The sequence below is a fragment of the Euprymna scolopes genome, chromosome 26 (genome assembly GCF_053919585.1).
Source record: "Euprymna scolopes isolate OS-2025 chromosome 26, ASM5391958v1, whole genome shotgun sequence".
Lineage (NCBI taxonomy): Eukaryota > Metazoa > Mollusca > Cephalopoda > Sepiida > Sepiolidae > Euprymna > Euprymna scolopes.
The window spans coordinates 107,184,066-107,201,189 of NC_136507.1; the positions used below are offsets into that span (position 1 = coordinate 107,184,066).

The following is a 17,124-nucleotide window of genomic DNA, read 5'->3' on the forward strand; positions in this document are numbered from 1 at the left end:
TATATATAATGAGTGGTCTTGGTTCTTTTTAATTTTACATATTACACCATTATGCATTTTTCTCTTTGGGAGCTTTCTGTTTTGTTTCTGATGAGTCCATGGAAGAAGTATTTATTTATATATGCTCTGTTGTTATGTCTGAACAGAGTTTCTAATTTAAAAAAATTGATATAAAGAATAAAACATTTTTAAAAGCATATATTTTCAAAACACACACACACACATATATATATATATATACATATATATATATATATATATATATATACTAGACAATGTATCCGGCATTGTCTAGTATTAAACGTAATGTTAAATTCCTTTAAAAAAAATTAAATAAAAAAACGGAAAGAAACTGAGACATGTGCATGTGAGTTTTATGGTTTTTTTTAAAACAGTTCAATTCTTGAAAGTAAAAAATTAAAACATCCTCGAGTTGAGATCGAAACCAAAATCTAAAGACATGAGCCAAGTACGATAACCATTAGACCAGCTTGACATGATCTATAAAAAGTGTTTTCAAACCCTCTGAAACAGTTGACAAACAGATAAAAATCCGATGGCTTCCACGTATCAATTTTGACCACTTAGTAGTCCATCTTTCCAGATGAAAACTGATTAAAAAGTTTTCCACATGTCTGAATGCCCTATATACTACTCTATATATCAAATTTGCAAGTCTGTAGATAAAAAATTAGTTGAGTATATAGGTTGAGAAGTGTCCTCACACACATATTCTCACTTTATATATATATATATATATATATATATATAGTGGTGAGTTACATTGCATTGACCAATCAATAAAATCAGATATCACAATCATGACTTTGTTTATTAATTTTTAATTTCAATTCATTTTACTTATAGGTGAATGTCCATATCCCCCCCCCCCAAATCACTGGTTGGCCTGTGTTTTGTTATTTTTGTGTGTGTGTGTGTATATATATATATATATATATATATATATATATATATATATATATATATATCAAACATCAAAATGTAGTATCTGTTCTGATACTTTAATTTTTTCTGTTTTCTGTTTTCAGTCAGGAGGGAAAATCCTTCTAGACTGAGGCAATTTTAATTTTTTTTCCTTAATCCAGAGTGTTCCTTTTAGGAAAGAGGGACTTTCTCCACATTAAAAAACAAACTTGTGTTTAATTCTTGCCTTGTGGGGAGGCAAGTAAAACAGATACACCCAAAACCTAACACCGCAGCAAATACCACAGAATAATAATTGTTTTTTTTTTGTTTTTTAATCTACATCTGTACGTCGTATAAAAAACTGAATATAGTAAAAATGGGATTATTCAGTTATTCAAAATGGATGACTTTGTCTTTTTGTTATTTTTTTTTTAAAATAAGAAATCGAAGAAGTCTAGTATAATGGTGACAGCTTCTCACAGCAGAGCTGACCGATATTGTGTTCCTCCCGACATATCTCCATAGACATTGGCATAAGAGTTCTTTAAAAACTGGACGTAGTTCTGCAAACTTCGGTTTGTGCTGTGCGATTGTTCCAGGCGATCTTTCAAGTCATATAAACGAGAATTGAATTTGCGTTCGTTCTGAATAAAATAAAAACATAAAAAGAGAAACAATAAACAATAAAAACATAAAAAGGGAAACAATAAAAACATAACAAAAAAGCTAATAAAAACAAAGTAAACAATAAAAACAAGTCGAGCATGCATGGTCCTCCTCCAGGAGTGAAAAATTTACTTTCGCTATGACTAATGTTTTTGCAAAAGTGCGAACAAACAAACTATTTTGGGGGCAATTTTATCCCTATAATGGTCCCGAAGAGGGCAACAAGGGTTATCCCAGAAAATCTGGTCTGCCAAAAATTTACTTCAACCATGACTAATGTTTGTGCAAAATTTAAAAAAAAAATCCAAAGTGGGTTTATTGAGAAAAGTGCGAACAAACAAACAAAAGATTTTGGGACAATTTTACGCCTATAATGGCCCCTCCCCCAGGGGGGGGGTAACCAGAGTTATCCTGGAAAATCCATTTTGGCTAAAATTTACTTTCACCAGGAGTAATGTTTGTGCAAAATTTCACAAAATCTGAGGCGTGGTTATTGAGAAAAGTGCAAGCAAACAAACATGAACGGACGAGCAGGATCAATTACTAGGTCCAATTCCTCCTTTGTCTGGGGACCAACAATAAAAAAAGTGAAATTTTGGCCTTCAGGACAAGATCAAAGTGTAGTATCTGTTCCGACAGATGCTGCAAGCAATGACCAGCAAAGACCATATGTGGGGGTAACCCCACATATCTAAACTTGATCAATGTAGGGATCACCCTACAGACCACAGTTACTATCCAGCTCCCATTTCCCACCTCCTGGTGTCTAACTCTGTCCTGTGGGGAGGCATTGTAAATAGGAATAATAAAAAAAGTGAAGGGAAACAAAGCAAAAAAAAAAAGAAACTGGTAGAGTTGAAATCCTTTCAATAAGATTGGTTGACTGTTTGACGGCATATCAACCATTTCTCAAGTGATTGGAAATCATCATATATATTATGTCTGATTCGGAAGCAAGTTCTCAAACAGTTGTGCATGCATTGACTTCGACTAAGACTCTTAATTGATCGTTGTCAACATCTGATGGCTGACCACTACGCTCATCATCTTCAAGACTCGTCGCCACAAAATTTCTTAAACCACCATTGTGCTGTGTGTTGAGTAGTGTTTCCTCAGCCAAATGCTTCATTGATATCGTGAGCTATTTCAGCAGGTTTTCGGCCTAGCTTGAATTGAAATAAGAAAATTGTGCAAATTTGCTTTTTTTCATCTTGTATTCAACGTTCTGAAAAGAAGACATATTTGTTTTAAAACGATTGTAATTTAAAAGATTAGACAGAGCGAAAAACGCTCTTTAAAATGATATATAAAGTAAAGGTATTATAATGAGAACTTATTTGAAAATACATCATTTGAAATCAAAATTTAAATTCTGCAAGAATTTTATAGTCAACCTAAAATTTTGGAAAAGTGGCACTCACTTCACAAGGTTGAATGACAGACTTGGAGATCTTTGTTCAAGCCTCAACCAAACCGACACATATAAGATCTATTATAGAGCCCTTTGGCCAGAGCCTTCAATGGACTCGACGGCCCGGAGATGCACACTTGCTCAAACTGTCTGCAACATCAACTTCCATTCCTACTCTTGCTCCTCCTTCTTTGAAATTGCTTTATGTCTGACTCTGGACTTTCACTGAAGATATGAAATACCTTCAATAAGTTTCCAAACTTTTTTCGTATGGGCACTTTTATTGATAGTACACATGTGAAACTCTAGTCTTGTTTGAAGTAATCTCCTTCGGCTGCAATACACTTGTTGTATCATTCCAACAACTTCTTAAAGCCCCATGGAAATCCTCTTGTGTGAGCGTGTCGATGATCCTCATCATAGCCTCTTTCATCTCCTCAATCGTCTCATAACGATAGCCTCTAAGGTTTTCCTTAAGTTTAGAGAATACCCAAAAGACACAGGGGACAAGGTCTGAACTATAAGGAGAGTGAGAATCTGATACCCATTTTGGTCAAATAGTCTATGATTTTCTCTAGGCACCCTTGGGACAACTTCTTACAAATCTTCCGCATCTTCGGTTCCTTGCAAATAATTGTTGTACAGTTCCCACACTGACATCAAACTGTGCACTTATTGTCTCTATACACACAGATAAAAAGTGTGAGAAATTATTGATAGTGGTTTGAGCTAGATGAATGTTTTTTGTGAAAGTTTGGCAAGGGAAGGACCATAGATTAGAGCTCAGACGAGCACTTGCCATGAAGATAACGATAGAGCAGAGACAGGCTCGCAACATCTGCGAGAAAGAAGTTACAGGGAAGAGAAAAAGTGAATTCCTTACTACATGTTTTCATCCTAACAGATCTGGAGAATGGATGAGCTCTAATGAGGTAGAATTGTGAAAAAAAAACAAAAAAACAAACAAAAAAAAACAGAAAAAAAAAACAAAAACAAAACAAAAAACACAAAAAGAAAAAATAAAAACAAAAAAACAGAAAGACAAAAAAAAACAGAAAAAAAACACAGAAATAGAAGCAAAAAAAAAAAAAAAGAAAAAAAAAAGAAAAAAAAAAAAAAAAAAGAGCAGCAACGTTACTGTTGTCTCCTAAAGGACTCACCTCTTCTTTTTCCCTCTTCACGCGTGCAATGTCAGCTCGGGTTTGGCTCATTTGTGATTCCATTTCAAGAATCTTCGCATGTGATGATCTTTCCTGCCAAAGACAAAACAAAATGGACGTCTCTCAAACAAAAGACATTTTTTTTTTACAATTTTTTAACATTTTTTTTTCGTTAAAAAAAATTTCCTTCTTTTTATTCAAAATTAAATTCCGATCATCATTTTGGATTTTCTAAATAAGAACATGCACAACTGATTTGCCTTTTAGCAGCAAATAATATGAGAAGATATGAGAGCAATGATCTTGTCAGTGCCGCAGAGAAAAAAATCTTATAATCATTGGAAAGATGTAAGTTTGGTTGCTTGGTTTTATGGCATATCAACCCTTTTCAGGTTATTTAATGCCGAATCCAGTCATTTTAGACAAAAGTTTTTATTTTTCAAGTTCTTTATATCTTCAAATATTTATTCGAGTTTAGTTTGGTTGTTTTTTAAAGAAAAATTGTTGTTTTCGTTTTGCAGAATATGATTGAGTTTTGTAAGAGAAAGGAAAAAAACAAAACAATAACATCAATGTTTGGTGCACTTTAGGCGAGGAAGCCAATGTTTTCAGACAGCCTGATCTGTTAGCATCAGAAGATGGATGTCAGATATACCAGGATACAGAAGCGGACAATTATGAAGATGAGGATAGGTGAACATTTTCAGTCATTTCTTAAAAGAAAAATATGATTATTTTTATTCAGACTCCAGACATCATAGTCATAGTTGTGATATTCATCGTGGATCAATTGGGCCAATTTACAACAAGTTCACCATGTTCCGCACACAGTGATTCAAGGCTGCTTCCGTTAGGAGTGCAAGCCATTCGAGGTTTCATCGATGGACCCCGTAAACGTGTAGACCCGGAATCACTTTAGCATCTTGCTTCACCATTCTGAGCCAGGTTTTGAGTTAACCACCACAACATTTCTTCCAGCCTTATTGGTGGTGCTGGGTCGATGACTTCATGGATGAAGTTATCTGGGTGTTGTTGAACCAACGAAGGCATCTGGCAAAGAGATTTTTTTGAGGGAGTGGATCTTGCAGTAAGTGCAAACTTTACTGTCGGAGATAAATAGAGAATGCGGCATAGGCAGTGACGATTGAATGCCTCAAGTTTGCATACATCATAGGCTAAGTCTCACAGCCATAAAGAAAAGTGGTGTGGACAAGGTCTGGTAGATTCTAATTTTGGTGTTCAACCTTAATTTTTTTCAAGATGAGAGCTGCAACTGAAGTCAACAGAAGGCGATGCAAGCATTGCTGATATGGTTGAGGCTGTTTCCCTCCTCTTTACCGATTGTGGTAATTATGGAGCCAAGATACTTGAACCAATCGACCTCTGCAAATGTTTGTATGCCGAGAACAATCAGCTGTTTTTAATTTGGCAGAAGACCTGCCGTCAGTAAGTTTGTCTTACTCGTGTTTATTGAAACTCAAGTGAAACATGGTATTTGAAAATAAAACTACAAAAATCTTCTGAATATAGTTATTAGCGAAAAATATTAGTGCATGCTAAAAATTATGGAAAATTATCGAGTAGAATTTTAATAAAAATAAATTTAATTTACTCTTCAAAGACCACAAACTCTGAACGACATCCGTATCCAACTAAACTTTTTGCAGAAGATTATTCTTTTTTCTTCAAATATGACGACGACACGCTGACTTGTTGTTCAGAGTTTGTGGACTCGAAATATTAAATTGCTTTTATCTGTCATTATATTAAAAATCTGAATTTGTTTGCCCCGTCTCAAATTTTAATGTCATAACATCATTTCTAGCAAACTTTTCAAACTTAACGATTAAGGCAAGACAGCTATATGTTTTAGTTTTGATTTCAACTGATGACACCCAAGTCATATTTTTAAAAAACTTTTGAAATCACTATTACATATTGGGTACAATATAATAATCAATGGAGTATTGATTCTATAATATGAAATCTGCATTCATTAAAATATCATATTTCAACATATTTTACGACCGGACAACACTGGGTAAGCTTTTTATTTTTTTTTGTTTTTTAAATTCTATTTGTTATTTTCCATAATTTTTGGTGAACACTAATATTTTCCACTGATAAGTATATTCACAAGTTTCCCCGATATTTTATTTTGGATTGCCATATGGTTTTTAATAATAATAAGCATAAAAAAATATTTGTCATTCCATTCTTATATATGACTAGCAAGGTTAGCATGCATTGCACATACGTGGAACTGACCAGAGAGCTGAAAGGGATATGGAAGATGAAAGAAGTCAAGATAATACCAATAATAGTAGGAGCACTAGGAACAATCCCGAAAAACTTTAAAAAAAAAACTTAAAAAAAAAAAAAAAGAAAAAGAATGGGAGAGATTGGAATCAGGGGGATCACCGAGAAGATACAATGGATAACAATAAAGAAAAAATGGCTGAAATATTAATGAAAACCCGTGAATGCGGAGACTAATACACATGAGCTACAAACACAAACTGATCATATGTAAACTACAACAGAAGTAAAACAAAACAAAGAAACACCATCTGGAACCAAGAAAACTGAAACCGTATTATTGTAAGTTACAGACCATCCCCCACCAAAAGAAAAAAATTGTAGTGTCGGCATCAATTGATATCACATCAAATAGTTGTGAGGGGTCAAGGAGAATGGAAAGACTGAGGAAGGAAAGAAATAACCAGACCTTCATTGGATGAGTGCAAAGAGAACTGGGACTTTGGAAAGGCTTATTGCTACCGGAATTCCAGTGGCAGTGCCAGCAAGAAATCAACAGTAAATGGATAATGTAAAAGTTATTGAAAGAGGTGGAGAGTACTGGAAATCTGGGTAAACTTGTTGTCCCTTAAACTCCAGGGAACATTACAGATTGTTAACAGAGAAAAATCTTTGATGATGATCTGTGTTCAAACTCCTACCGAGAACAACAACAACAAACTAATTAAAAATACAAATAAACAAAACAAAACAAAATAAACGAATAAAAACAAAACAAAAATAAACACATAAAAAAAACAAAATAAACAAATAAAAACAAAATAAAATAAACAAATAAAAACAAAACAAAAATAAACAAATAAAAACAAAACAAAATAAACGAACAAAACAAAAATAAACAAATAAAAACAAGACAAAATAAACAAATAAAAACAAAACAAAAATAAACAAATAAAAACAAAACAAAAATAAACAAATAAAAACAAAACAAAAATAAACAAATAAAAAGAAAACAAAATAAACGCATAAAAACAAAACAAAAATAAACAAATAAAAACAAAACAAAAATAAACAAATAAAAACAAAATAAAATAAACGGATAAAAACAAAATAAAATAAACGGATAAAAACAAAATAAAATAAACGGATAAATACAAAACAAAAATAAACGGATAAATACAAAACAAAAATAAACGGATAAATACAAAATAAAAATAAACGAATAAAAAAAAATAAAATAAACAAATAAAAACAAAATAAAATAAACCAATAAAAACAAAATAAAATAAACAAATAAAACAAAACAAAAATAAACAAATAAAACAAAAATAAACAAATAAAAACAAAACAAAAATAAACAAATAAAAACAAAACAAAAAAACAAATAAAAACAACACAAAAATAAACAAATAAAAAAATAAAATAAACAAATAAAAACAAAATAAAATAAACAAATAAAAACAAAATAAAAATAAACAAATAAAAACAAAATAAAATAAACGGATAAAAACAAAATAAAATAAACGGATAAAAACAAAATAAAATAAACGGATAAATACAAAACAAAAATAAACGGATAAATACAAAACAAAAATAAACGAATAAAAACAAAATAAAAATAAATGAATAAAAACAAAATAAAATAAACAAATAAAAACAAAATAAAATAAACCAATAAAAACAAAATAAAATAAACAAATAAAACAAAACAAAAATAAACAAATAAAAACAAAACAAAATAAACGAACAAAACAAAAATAAACAAATAAAAACAAGACAAAATAAACAAATAAAAACAAAACAAAAATAAACAAATAAAAACAAAACAAAAATAAACAAATAAAAACAAAACAAAAATAAACAAATAAAAACAAAATAAAATAAACGGATAAAAACAAAATAAAATAAACGGATAAAAACAAAATAAAATAAACGGATAAATACAAAACAAAAATAAACGGATAAAAACAAAATAAAAATAAACGAATAAAAACAAAATAAAATAAACAAATAAAAACAAAATAAAATAAACCAATAAAAACAAAATAAAATAAAACAAAACAAAAATAAACAAATAAAACAAAACAAAAATAAACAAATAAAACAAAACAAAAATAAACAAATAAAAACAAAAAAACAAATAAAAACAACACAAAAATAAACAAATAAAAAAATAAAATAAACAAATAAAAACAAAATAAAAATAAACAAATAAAAACAAAATAAAAATAAACAAATAAAAACAAAACAAAAATAAACAAATAAAAACAAGACAAAATAACAAATAAAAACAAAACAAAAATAAACAAATAAAAACAAAACAAAAATAAACAAATAAAAACAAAATAAAATAAACAAATAAAAACAAAACAAAATAAACAAATAAAAACAAAATAAAAATAAACAAATAAAAACAAAACAAAAATAAACAAATAAAAACAAAACAAAACAAACAAATGAAAATAAATTTCTGCTAAAGAATCAGAAAATGACTTTAATGTGCTGACCCAAATTTAGAACAAATCTCCTGACCTTTGACATGATCCGATCAGTGGCTGTATCTGTCTGGCGTTTAAAGTCGCTAAGTGCATTCTCCAATTGATTGGTAAGCGTCATGTTCTCTCTGGCTTTTTCTTCAAGATGCAACTAAAAAGAACAAAAAGAAAATTCAGTCTTTACAGTCATTTTTGTCAATCTGTAATCAACAGGTCAACTATAATTTATATATATATACTAGCAGCCGCCCAACGTTGCTCTGTTGTACAATATGCAAAAATATTATATCTAAATTTATGCAGAAACTGAGACGTGTTCGTGCGAGTATTGTTTTTTCTAAACAATTCACTTCTCGTAAGTAAAAAAAAAAAGACAATGTCAAGCACTATAACCATTACAGCACCTGAACTTCCCAAATTAGTCACCCATTTTAGTAATGACCAGGCTCAACGTTGCTTAACTTCAGTGATCTGATGGGAACCGGCGTGTCAACATGATTATGCCGTATATAAATTATACTGTATGTAGGAGGACGTCGACAACTCCCTGCAAAAAGTTGCAAAAACCCAACGTCGTCATCTCCCCTAACGGGGATATACATGCGACTAGGGACCGCTTGTGAATTTCATACTCCCATGAAACTTCCTCCTTTGGAGGAAGCCAGTTAAACTCTGAATAGGGTTGGTGCTGACTGCACGTGCGCACTCTATAACCATTAGGCCGGCTTGACGCAATCTTTAAAATGTGTTTTCAGACGCACTTATTTTTAAAATAATGAATTTGGGAATATAAGCAACTAAATTCCACACTCCTCAAATCTCCCAAATTAGGGGCTTCACTATTAGAAGTAGAATGTGACCCTTAAGTGTACTTTTGGCAGCCTCATAATTCTCACTTCCCTTATTTTGTCCTTTTGTCTGTATATTCCATGAGCAATGCTTCTGAAAAAGGGATAATAATTGCTGTTTTTTTTTTTATCAGAATCTGTCCATCTAACACTTAATGTTGGCTGTTTTTTGACTTTGAAGTACTTTGTTTTTTTTTGTTTTTTTAACTTTGTTTTTATTTTTTAACTCCTTGCATCACAACTGGTTTCATGGACTATCCTGTATCCCCTACAAAATGTTACCCATGTAATTTAATAACTCAAACATTTTTTTCTCTGCAATAATAAAAAAATGAAAAAAAAGGGGGGATGGGGGTGGATGTGTTTAGTGCAATTCACTCACATTGTTTTGATGGATCGTCTCTTCTCGTTTTGAAATACTCTTTTGCAATTCACGATTTTGCTCTTCCGATTCGCATAACTTTCTGCAAAAAAAAAAATAAACAAAAAAAAAAAAACAGGCAACAAATATTAGTCATGAGACAAGAAGTGAGTAGCCGATATCAGTATGATAACATGAATTATGTTGAGTAATTGTACTCCTCATTAAGTTAAATGAGTGTGTGTGTGTGTGTGTGTATGTGTATAATGTGTTTATGTGTGTGTATATATATAATGAGTTTCCATTACGCCATTTTAAATTCAAAATGGCGTAATGGGAACATATTAAAGGTATTTGCAACTTCTTTTCCAATTTTCGGATTTTAATCATGTCAAATCACATTCCATTTCCTTTTGACGGATTGTTGTTATTTCTTCTGATGAGTTAAGGGCATAATAGATTCACTGAGTGATATAATAAAGTTATTGATTTTGTGCTACAAAACATACTGTCAAGAATTGTAAATGCCAACTAAATTAAAGGAATAAATTATAAGATGGTCAACATCATGAATTTTGGAATATAGTCTTTTGTCATTTATTCACTATATTGCTCTGTAATTACACTGAGCTTCTTTAATAAGGATTGGTATATATATTATAAGAAAATATATTTCTACAGAAATATATATATATATATATATATATATATATACACACACACACACACACACACACATATAGGGTGGAATGATATAATTGTCGCCTAAAGAAAACAACACTACAGCTTTATTTTAAAACTTTTATTGAAAAAAATCAATTCAGGTAACATGATTATGTAGTAGAGCTGACATCTATTCAATGTAGCTGTCTTCAGCCTCAATCACCGCCTCTATACAGGTTTGGAACTGAGAGCATGCCTTTTCCACAAGCACTGGCGGGAGCTCGGCGAATGCTCAGTGGATGGTGGCAATCAGGCTGGCTTTGGTGTTGAAAGAGGTCATGTTGGTGATGTCCCTGATGTATGACCAAAGTAGTTCAGCGAATTCAGGTTGGTGGAGGAGGAGGGCCAGTGAGAGAAGGTTACAAAGTCGTAGCACGCTTCTTTTTGGACTTGTGGGTTGGCGCGGAGTCCTGCTGCCACACTCAGGGTCTGCCAGTAACCACTTGATTACAGCAGAGGATCATCACTCTTTAGCACATCCAGGTAAACTTTGGTTTTGATTTTCAAGCTAATTTCGTAGATGTAAGGTGACACGATGTGATCCTCACTTGAAACCAAAGACCATAACCGCGGCCAGAAACTTTGTTGAGCTATGCCCTCAAATGTTGAACCATCCAAATTTGCATTTTGAGGGTGCTGGCAATGGTCCTGTTGTCATAACTTGGATCGGTAGAGAGCAGGAGTTGTACAGTAGCACATCTCCAATCTCGCTCATTGAACATTGTGTCACTTTCAGACATGATAGAAGGCTCCTATTGCTCTTGGGATTTGTACACAACTGGTCAGCTGGTAGATGGTCTGCAACAAAAAGGGAAAACCGTTTTTCATCAAACGAAAATTAAATTATGTATGTCATCTTTTTATGCGGCGACAATTTCATCGTCCCACTATATAGATATATATATATATATTTATTATATATATAGATTAAGGGTGGTGGTGTTTGATCAACACTGCTGGGGAGCCATGATGTAATATACTGTTTTGTTTTTTAAATCCCTGAAACAGTGTTTCATGGTAAACAACTGATGATCCCTTAAAAAATAAAAAAATTGGTATTATAGTAAATTTGAGAGAGTTGATGCAGTGATTGCAGGTGATTAAATGACTTACTGACTAGATGTTTTTTTTGTTTTTTTTTTAATTTTTTTTTTTTTTTAACGAATGATAAAAAGTAAATTTTTGTATGGTTTCAAATGTTAAAAACTTCAAAGACTATATATATATATAGACTTATATGTAATATACTGAGTTCGTGTAATTCAGTAAATTTTCATATACCAATAGGTTTTAAGCCAAAAAAGGTTGACTTAAGGATTAAGCTACAAAATTATCACATTTCATAATGAAGCATTAACACCTTGCCTTGAAGTCTTGATTTTGCACACACAGTATATATATATATATATATATATATATATATATATATATATATATATGTAGGGAGTTAAATTTTGAAAATTATGGTTTACAACATTTATTGTATGTACAAGGAATATAAGATAAAGTGAATTATTTACTTATTCCATAGGGTTTCAAAAATATTTTTTTTTCATCAGAGGAAAATGGTTAGCAAATGGTATTTTATATAAACTAACTATAATTTTTCTGGTTCGCACAAAAATTGAAAGCTTCAAAGTTTGAAATTTTTGGGACTTGAAAGAGAGATGTGAAATAATCTAAATTACCTCCCTTGAACCATTAAACATTACCTCCTTTAACTGAACACTTTAAAATATAAAAACAAAAAAGTATTGCACTGCGTTATTATCAGTATTGTAAAAGGCAGCCAATAAACTCTTCCACTACATATTTCCTTTTGTTATTCCATTTAATTATGATTAGTCTTTAAAAATAACAGAATGAACACCATTGTGAGAATACCATTCAAGAAGAATCCAAATAATACGAATAATCAATCCTCATCTCAAAAATTCAGAAACGTGACGTTTTGTATTTTTTAAAACATTTGCTTTTATATGGATTTTTTGGATTCTTTGGACTACTGTCGATGTAACCTCCAACCTTCTTTAAGTGCATTTTGGGGAATTTGGAAATGTTTCTGTTGATAGTGAATTATTTAGAACCTCTATCCAGTGATGGCTGATGGAGCAAGAGCATGCTACGCCCGTGAAATAAATAAAGCATTCCGTTCAGAATGCCATCCAGATTCTAGAGTTCGACAGAAACTTTCCCGAGTTCAGTTGTAAATTACAGTTCAAAATTCTAGTTCCAAAAATTGCCGAGTTTGACAAAGGTTTTTGGGTTTAACAAGATACATCTGAAGAAGGTTGAAGGTTACATCAACCAAAATGTTGTGAAAATGACACTCAAGATGAAAACAGTAGTCCAAAGAATCCAAACAATACAAATAACCAATCCTCATCTCAAAAATTCAGAAATGTAATTTGCTTTTATAATTTCACTAGTGGGGGTATCCAGCGTTGCCCGGGTGTTTCGAGGTGTGTGTGCTCGGGCGGGGGGAGTGGATGTTAATCAAAACATAAGAATAAGCGAAGTAAATATTTAAAAAAAACACAAAAAAAACTAACGTAAGGCAAATGAACGATGTTAAATGTAAAAATCGGAAAAACAAAAAAGAAAACGCGAAACAGAAAAACGAACGTTAAAAAATCTGAAAAATACCCCCCACCCCAAAAAAAAACACATGAAAAATGGCTTAAATAACCCTGTTTCAATATTAAAATTTAAAAAAATCAAAAAAAAAAAGAAAAAAAAAAGAAGACATCTCACACCACGATTCGAACCCAAAACCTTTAGATAACGAAATTGTGTCGTTCTTTTTAATATTTAAAGTAAATCATGTTCTGACGTCGTATGACACATGCGTAGAAGCGAACTTGTCATGAGAGGACGGTTTTTGCTGACCCCTCCCTGTAGAAAACTGATGATTTTAGGGTGAAAAAATTAATGCTTTTGGCCAATTTTTTTATATTTGTCGGGCGAAGGTTGGAACTTTAAAATGATACTGATCTCGTGAAAATCCATGACCCGTGTCTAAAGTTTTTGCGAGACATACAAACACACATTTTCGCTTTTATATATATAGATGAGACTAATACCCCCACCCCTTCCTCATAAAAAAGTTTACCTTTCCAATGTTTCAATTTTACTTTGTTGCATTCGATTCTCCTCTTGGATTCGATATGATTTTTCTTTTAGTTGTTCATACACATCACTTAAACGTTCAATCTGCAGAAAAAAAAAAAAAAAATAAAATAAAAACAAAATCTCTGTATTGATAAATTATAAAATAACTTTTTATGCGATTTTTTTTCAATCCGACTTACACGATAAACATTTTTTATTTACTTTTTTTGGTGCTTCTTAAGATATAGTCGATAAATTGATTTTTTAAAAAATATATCATTTTAAACAAAAACAATATCACATACTTAATTGTCATGTCGAAAATAGTAATATATCCAAATATTACAAAAATTCATCAAGTAAGCCAAATGCTATTTTGTTTTAGTATCGCTATAGACAACAAATATTGTAGCCATTTCAGAGTTATGTCCCCTGTGCGTAGACTCATACTGTGTACATTATATAATGTCTAAGAAAAATGCAATTTTACCCAATTTTCTGTAAAAATTACTTTTAACTAGAAATAGCTACTCAATGATTTTTCGTAATTTTTGGATATATCACTATTTTTGGTATGACAAGTATGCAACACTGTTTTAGCTTAAACCGACATTTTTAAAATCGATTTCTCATCTATTTTCTTTTACTCAATTATTTATTGAAAGTCAAAATGCAACGAAATTCTAAAATACTATTTAAAAAAGATGATGAAAGTAAAAGCAAGTTTTGTTTTATTTGTAAACAAGTTTTTTAATTATTTGTCATTAGTCAAAAAAAATGGGTACTTGTACAGTTTAACCAAGACATTAATAAATGAAAATATCGAAAAAGTTTATATTGTATGCATCCGTTATGAAGTTCAGAAAAAAAAAATTTCACTTAATTTCATCATGCAGTTTTTTTTTTACAGTGAAAAAAAAATTTGCTATGATACCGAGCAAAGGTTCGATTTTTAGGAAGAAAAGCTAGTATTAAAGATGGGGAGGGAGTGTCAGCACTTAAACTGAGTTATCTCCCCGTAGTGTGTTAAAAAAAAATTCAAAGATGGCTACCTTCAACGCGCTCTCATAAAAACATGTTTTTCCGCTTTTTTACTCGATCAAATTCAGTGAAATTTTTTTTCAGAGATCTTCAGTCCATAACGGATACGTACACTATAACCTTTTTTTTTTTTTTTTCGATATTTTCATTTTTTAATGTCTTGATTAAACTGTACAAGTATAAAAAAAATGAATTCGTTTGCAAACTTTAAGATTTGGAAGGAAATTGTAATCATTTAAACTCTTGAATATAAATTCATTGAAAATTCTTAGTAAATCCTCATGTTTGAAAAAATTGAAAGTTTTGCAAACTATTTACACCACAACATTTTAGAAATTTCTTCTCTACATATATATAAAAAGCATTTTGTCTGTGTGTCTGCAAGTTTGTTTTCTATAGACTTCAAAACGGCCAGGCTAATTTTTAAAAAGTTTCACACAAAAGTACTTCATGTGTCTGAGAGTGTTCTTAGATAGGTTTTTTTATCAGAATGTCTCCAATAAGTATCGAAAATTGATAATTGAAAAAAAATCTGATTAAAGGTCTGAGTTTGACCAAAGTTAACACTCTTATACAGCCTAACATCACAAGTGCATTTGAGAAGTTTTTCACATCACAAGCAAAAAGGCCCAACATATAAAATGAACAGTAGGTTCTTTGATAAAACAAGGGCACATTCGAAATGAATGTTTCTGTTTAGAGCACGATTGAAGCATGATGCTTGACCTTTGCATTTTAAACTTTAATTCAAGCTATTATATAGAAAAATAATCTTATAAAATCAACAGTACGTTCTCTACAGTGCAATGTAGACTATGAGGAGGGATGTGACACTTCTTACTGGTGCACTATGGTGGATCCTCGACTAAAGCAAACAATCAATTGATTTGATTGATAAATGAGCGATTTCAATAATTTTACTGACAATAAAAATATTGGAAGTATGGAACATTCAATGATCCTCATTTAATCCCGGGCAACGTCATGTCTCCCTGCTAGTAATGATTAAAAACAAAACGTTTTAAGAAATACTTATAGTTGGCACTTGTCCAGACCCTCCCCAATGCAAAACCAATAAAAAAAAAACACGTTTTAACCTTTGTTGTGAGGTCTGTAATAACTTTGCCATTCTCTGAAATCTTCTTTTCAAACGAACGTGATTTCTCATCGGCATCCTGTAACTTCAGTTCTGTATTCTTGAGAAGTTCAGGAAGAGGTTCCAGTTCTTGCAGACGCTGCTGGAGACGTTTTTTCACCTTAGAATGGAACAAAATAGAAAATCCATAAGTTTTATACTAAAAAATAAGTTTTCTTTTTTTGTTTCAAGATTTTCACCTTTTAAATAAAAATATTCAATAATTTTTAAAGTCTGAACTGAATTTGTGGATTCTAATAAGCAACATTATATATATATATTAGTAATTGGACGAATCCAGTATTTTCCCAATTCTGATACAATTACCGATTCTGTACTAAATTAACGATTCCGATTCTTCATAAATCTCTAAATATTTAACTATAAAATTTTTATTTTTTTACCAATTACTGTAAAAGCACATTAAATGTGCTGATATTTGCTCAAATGTAAAAACAAACTTGTTAGAGAGTGATCTATTGATTTTAGCTTCACTGGTCATTTAAAATCAATAAATATTTATTAAGATTTAGTTATAAACAAAATTAAATAAAAAAAATAATCAAAGGAATCATTTTTGGTAATGGAAAATATGCACAGGTTTTTCCGATTCTGATTAATCATTCCAACACTAATATATATATATATATATAAGATCTTTGACTTGTTGTTTCATCAAATAGTTTTGCTTGCAAAATCCGTTCCCGTATTTTGCTAATTCCTACCCTATGATGAGAAGGAAAGTATTTCTTTGAAACTCTGTGGATTAAGGACTATCCACTTATCTAGTGTTTCTTTTTCAGATTAAATATGTTTTTAACTCATTTCAAAGTGTTTTTTAACATGTTTTATTAATCATTTGTTCATATATATATATATATATATATATATATACTGTTTTCCACCCCAAACATGGTACAATGTCACGTGGACAAAAGGAACTATGATTAGGAACCAAATCTACAGGGACGCTATACAGAGTATTGA

General features: G+C 30.9%; 1 protein-coding gene across 3 annotated transcripts in view; it reads right to left on the reverse strand.

Moving 5' to 3' along the window:
* Positions 1-1,240: 1,240 nt before the first annotated feature.
* The window catches only part of LOC145248356 (outer dense fiber protein 2-like), an 80,377-nt gene continuing 64,493 nt past the window's right edge, over positions 1,241-17,124 (reverse strand). For 2 of the 3 annotated variants that reach the window (XM_080110276.1, XM_080110275.1), the window contains exons 15-20: positions 16,100-16,258; positions 13,963-14,063; positions 10,149-10,230; positions 8,956-9,069; positions 4,165-4,257; positions 1,254-1,571 (exon numbers count right to left, since the gene is read on the reverse strand). In XM_080110276.1, the coding sequence (XP_079966402.1) occupies positions 1,404-1,571; positions 4,165-4,257; positions 8,956-9,069; positions 10,149-10,230; positions 13,963-14,063; positions 16,100-16,258 (717 nt within the window). In that variant the 3' untranslated portion in view covers positions 1,254-1,403. Of the gene's footprint in view, positions 1,572-4,164; positions 4,258-8,955; positions 9,070-10,148; positions 10,231-13,962; positions 14,064-16,099; positions 16,259-17,124 lie in introns of all 3 variants that reach the window. The other variant, XM_080110277.1, reaches the window with a different exon arrangement.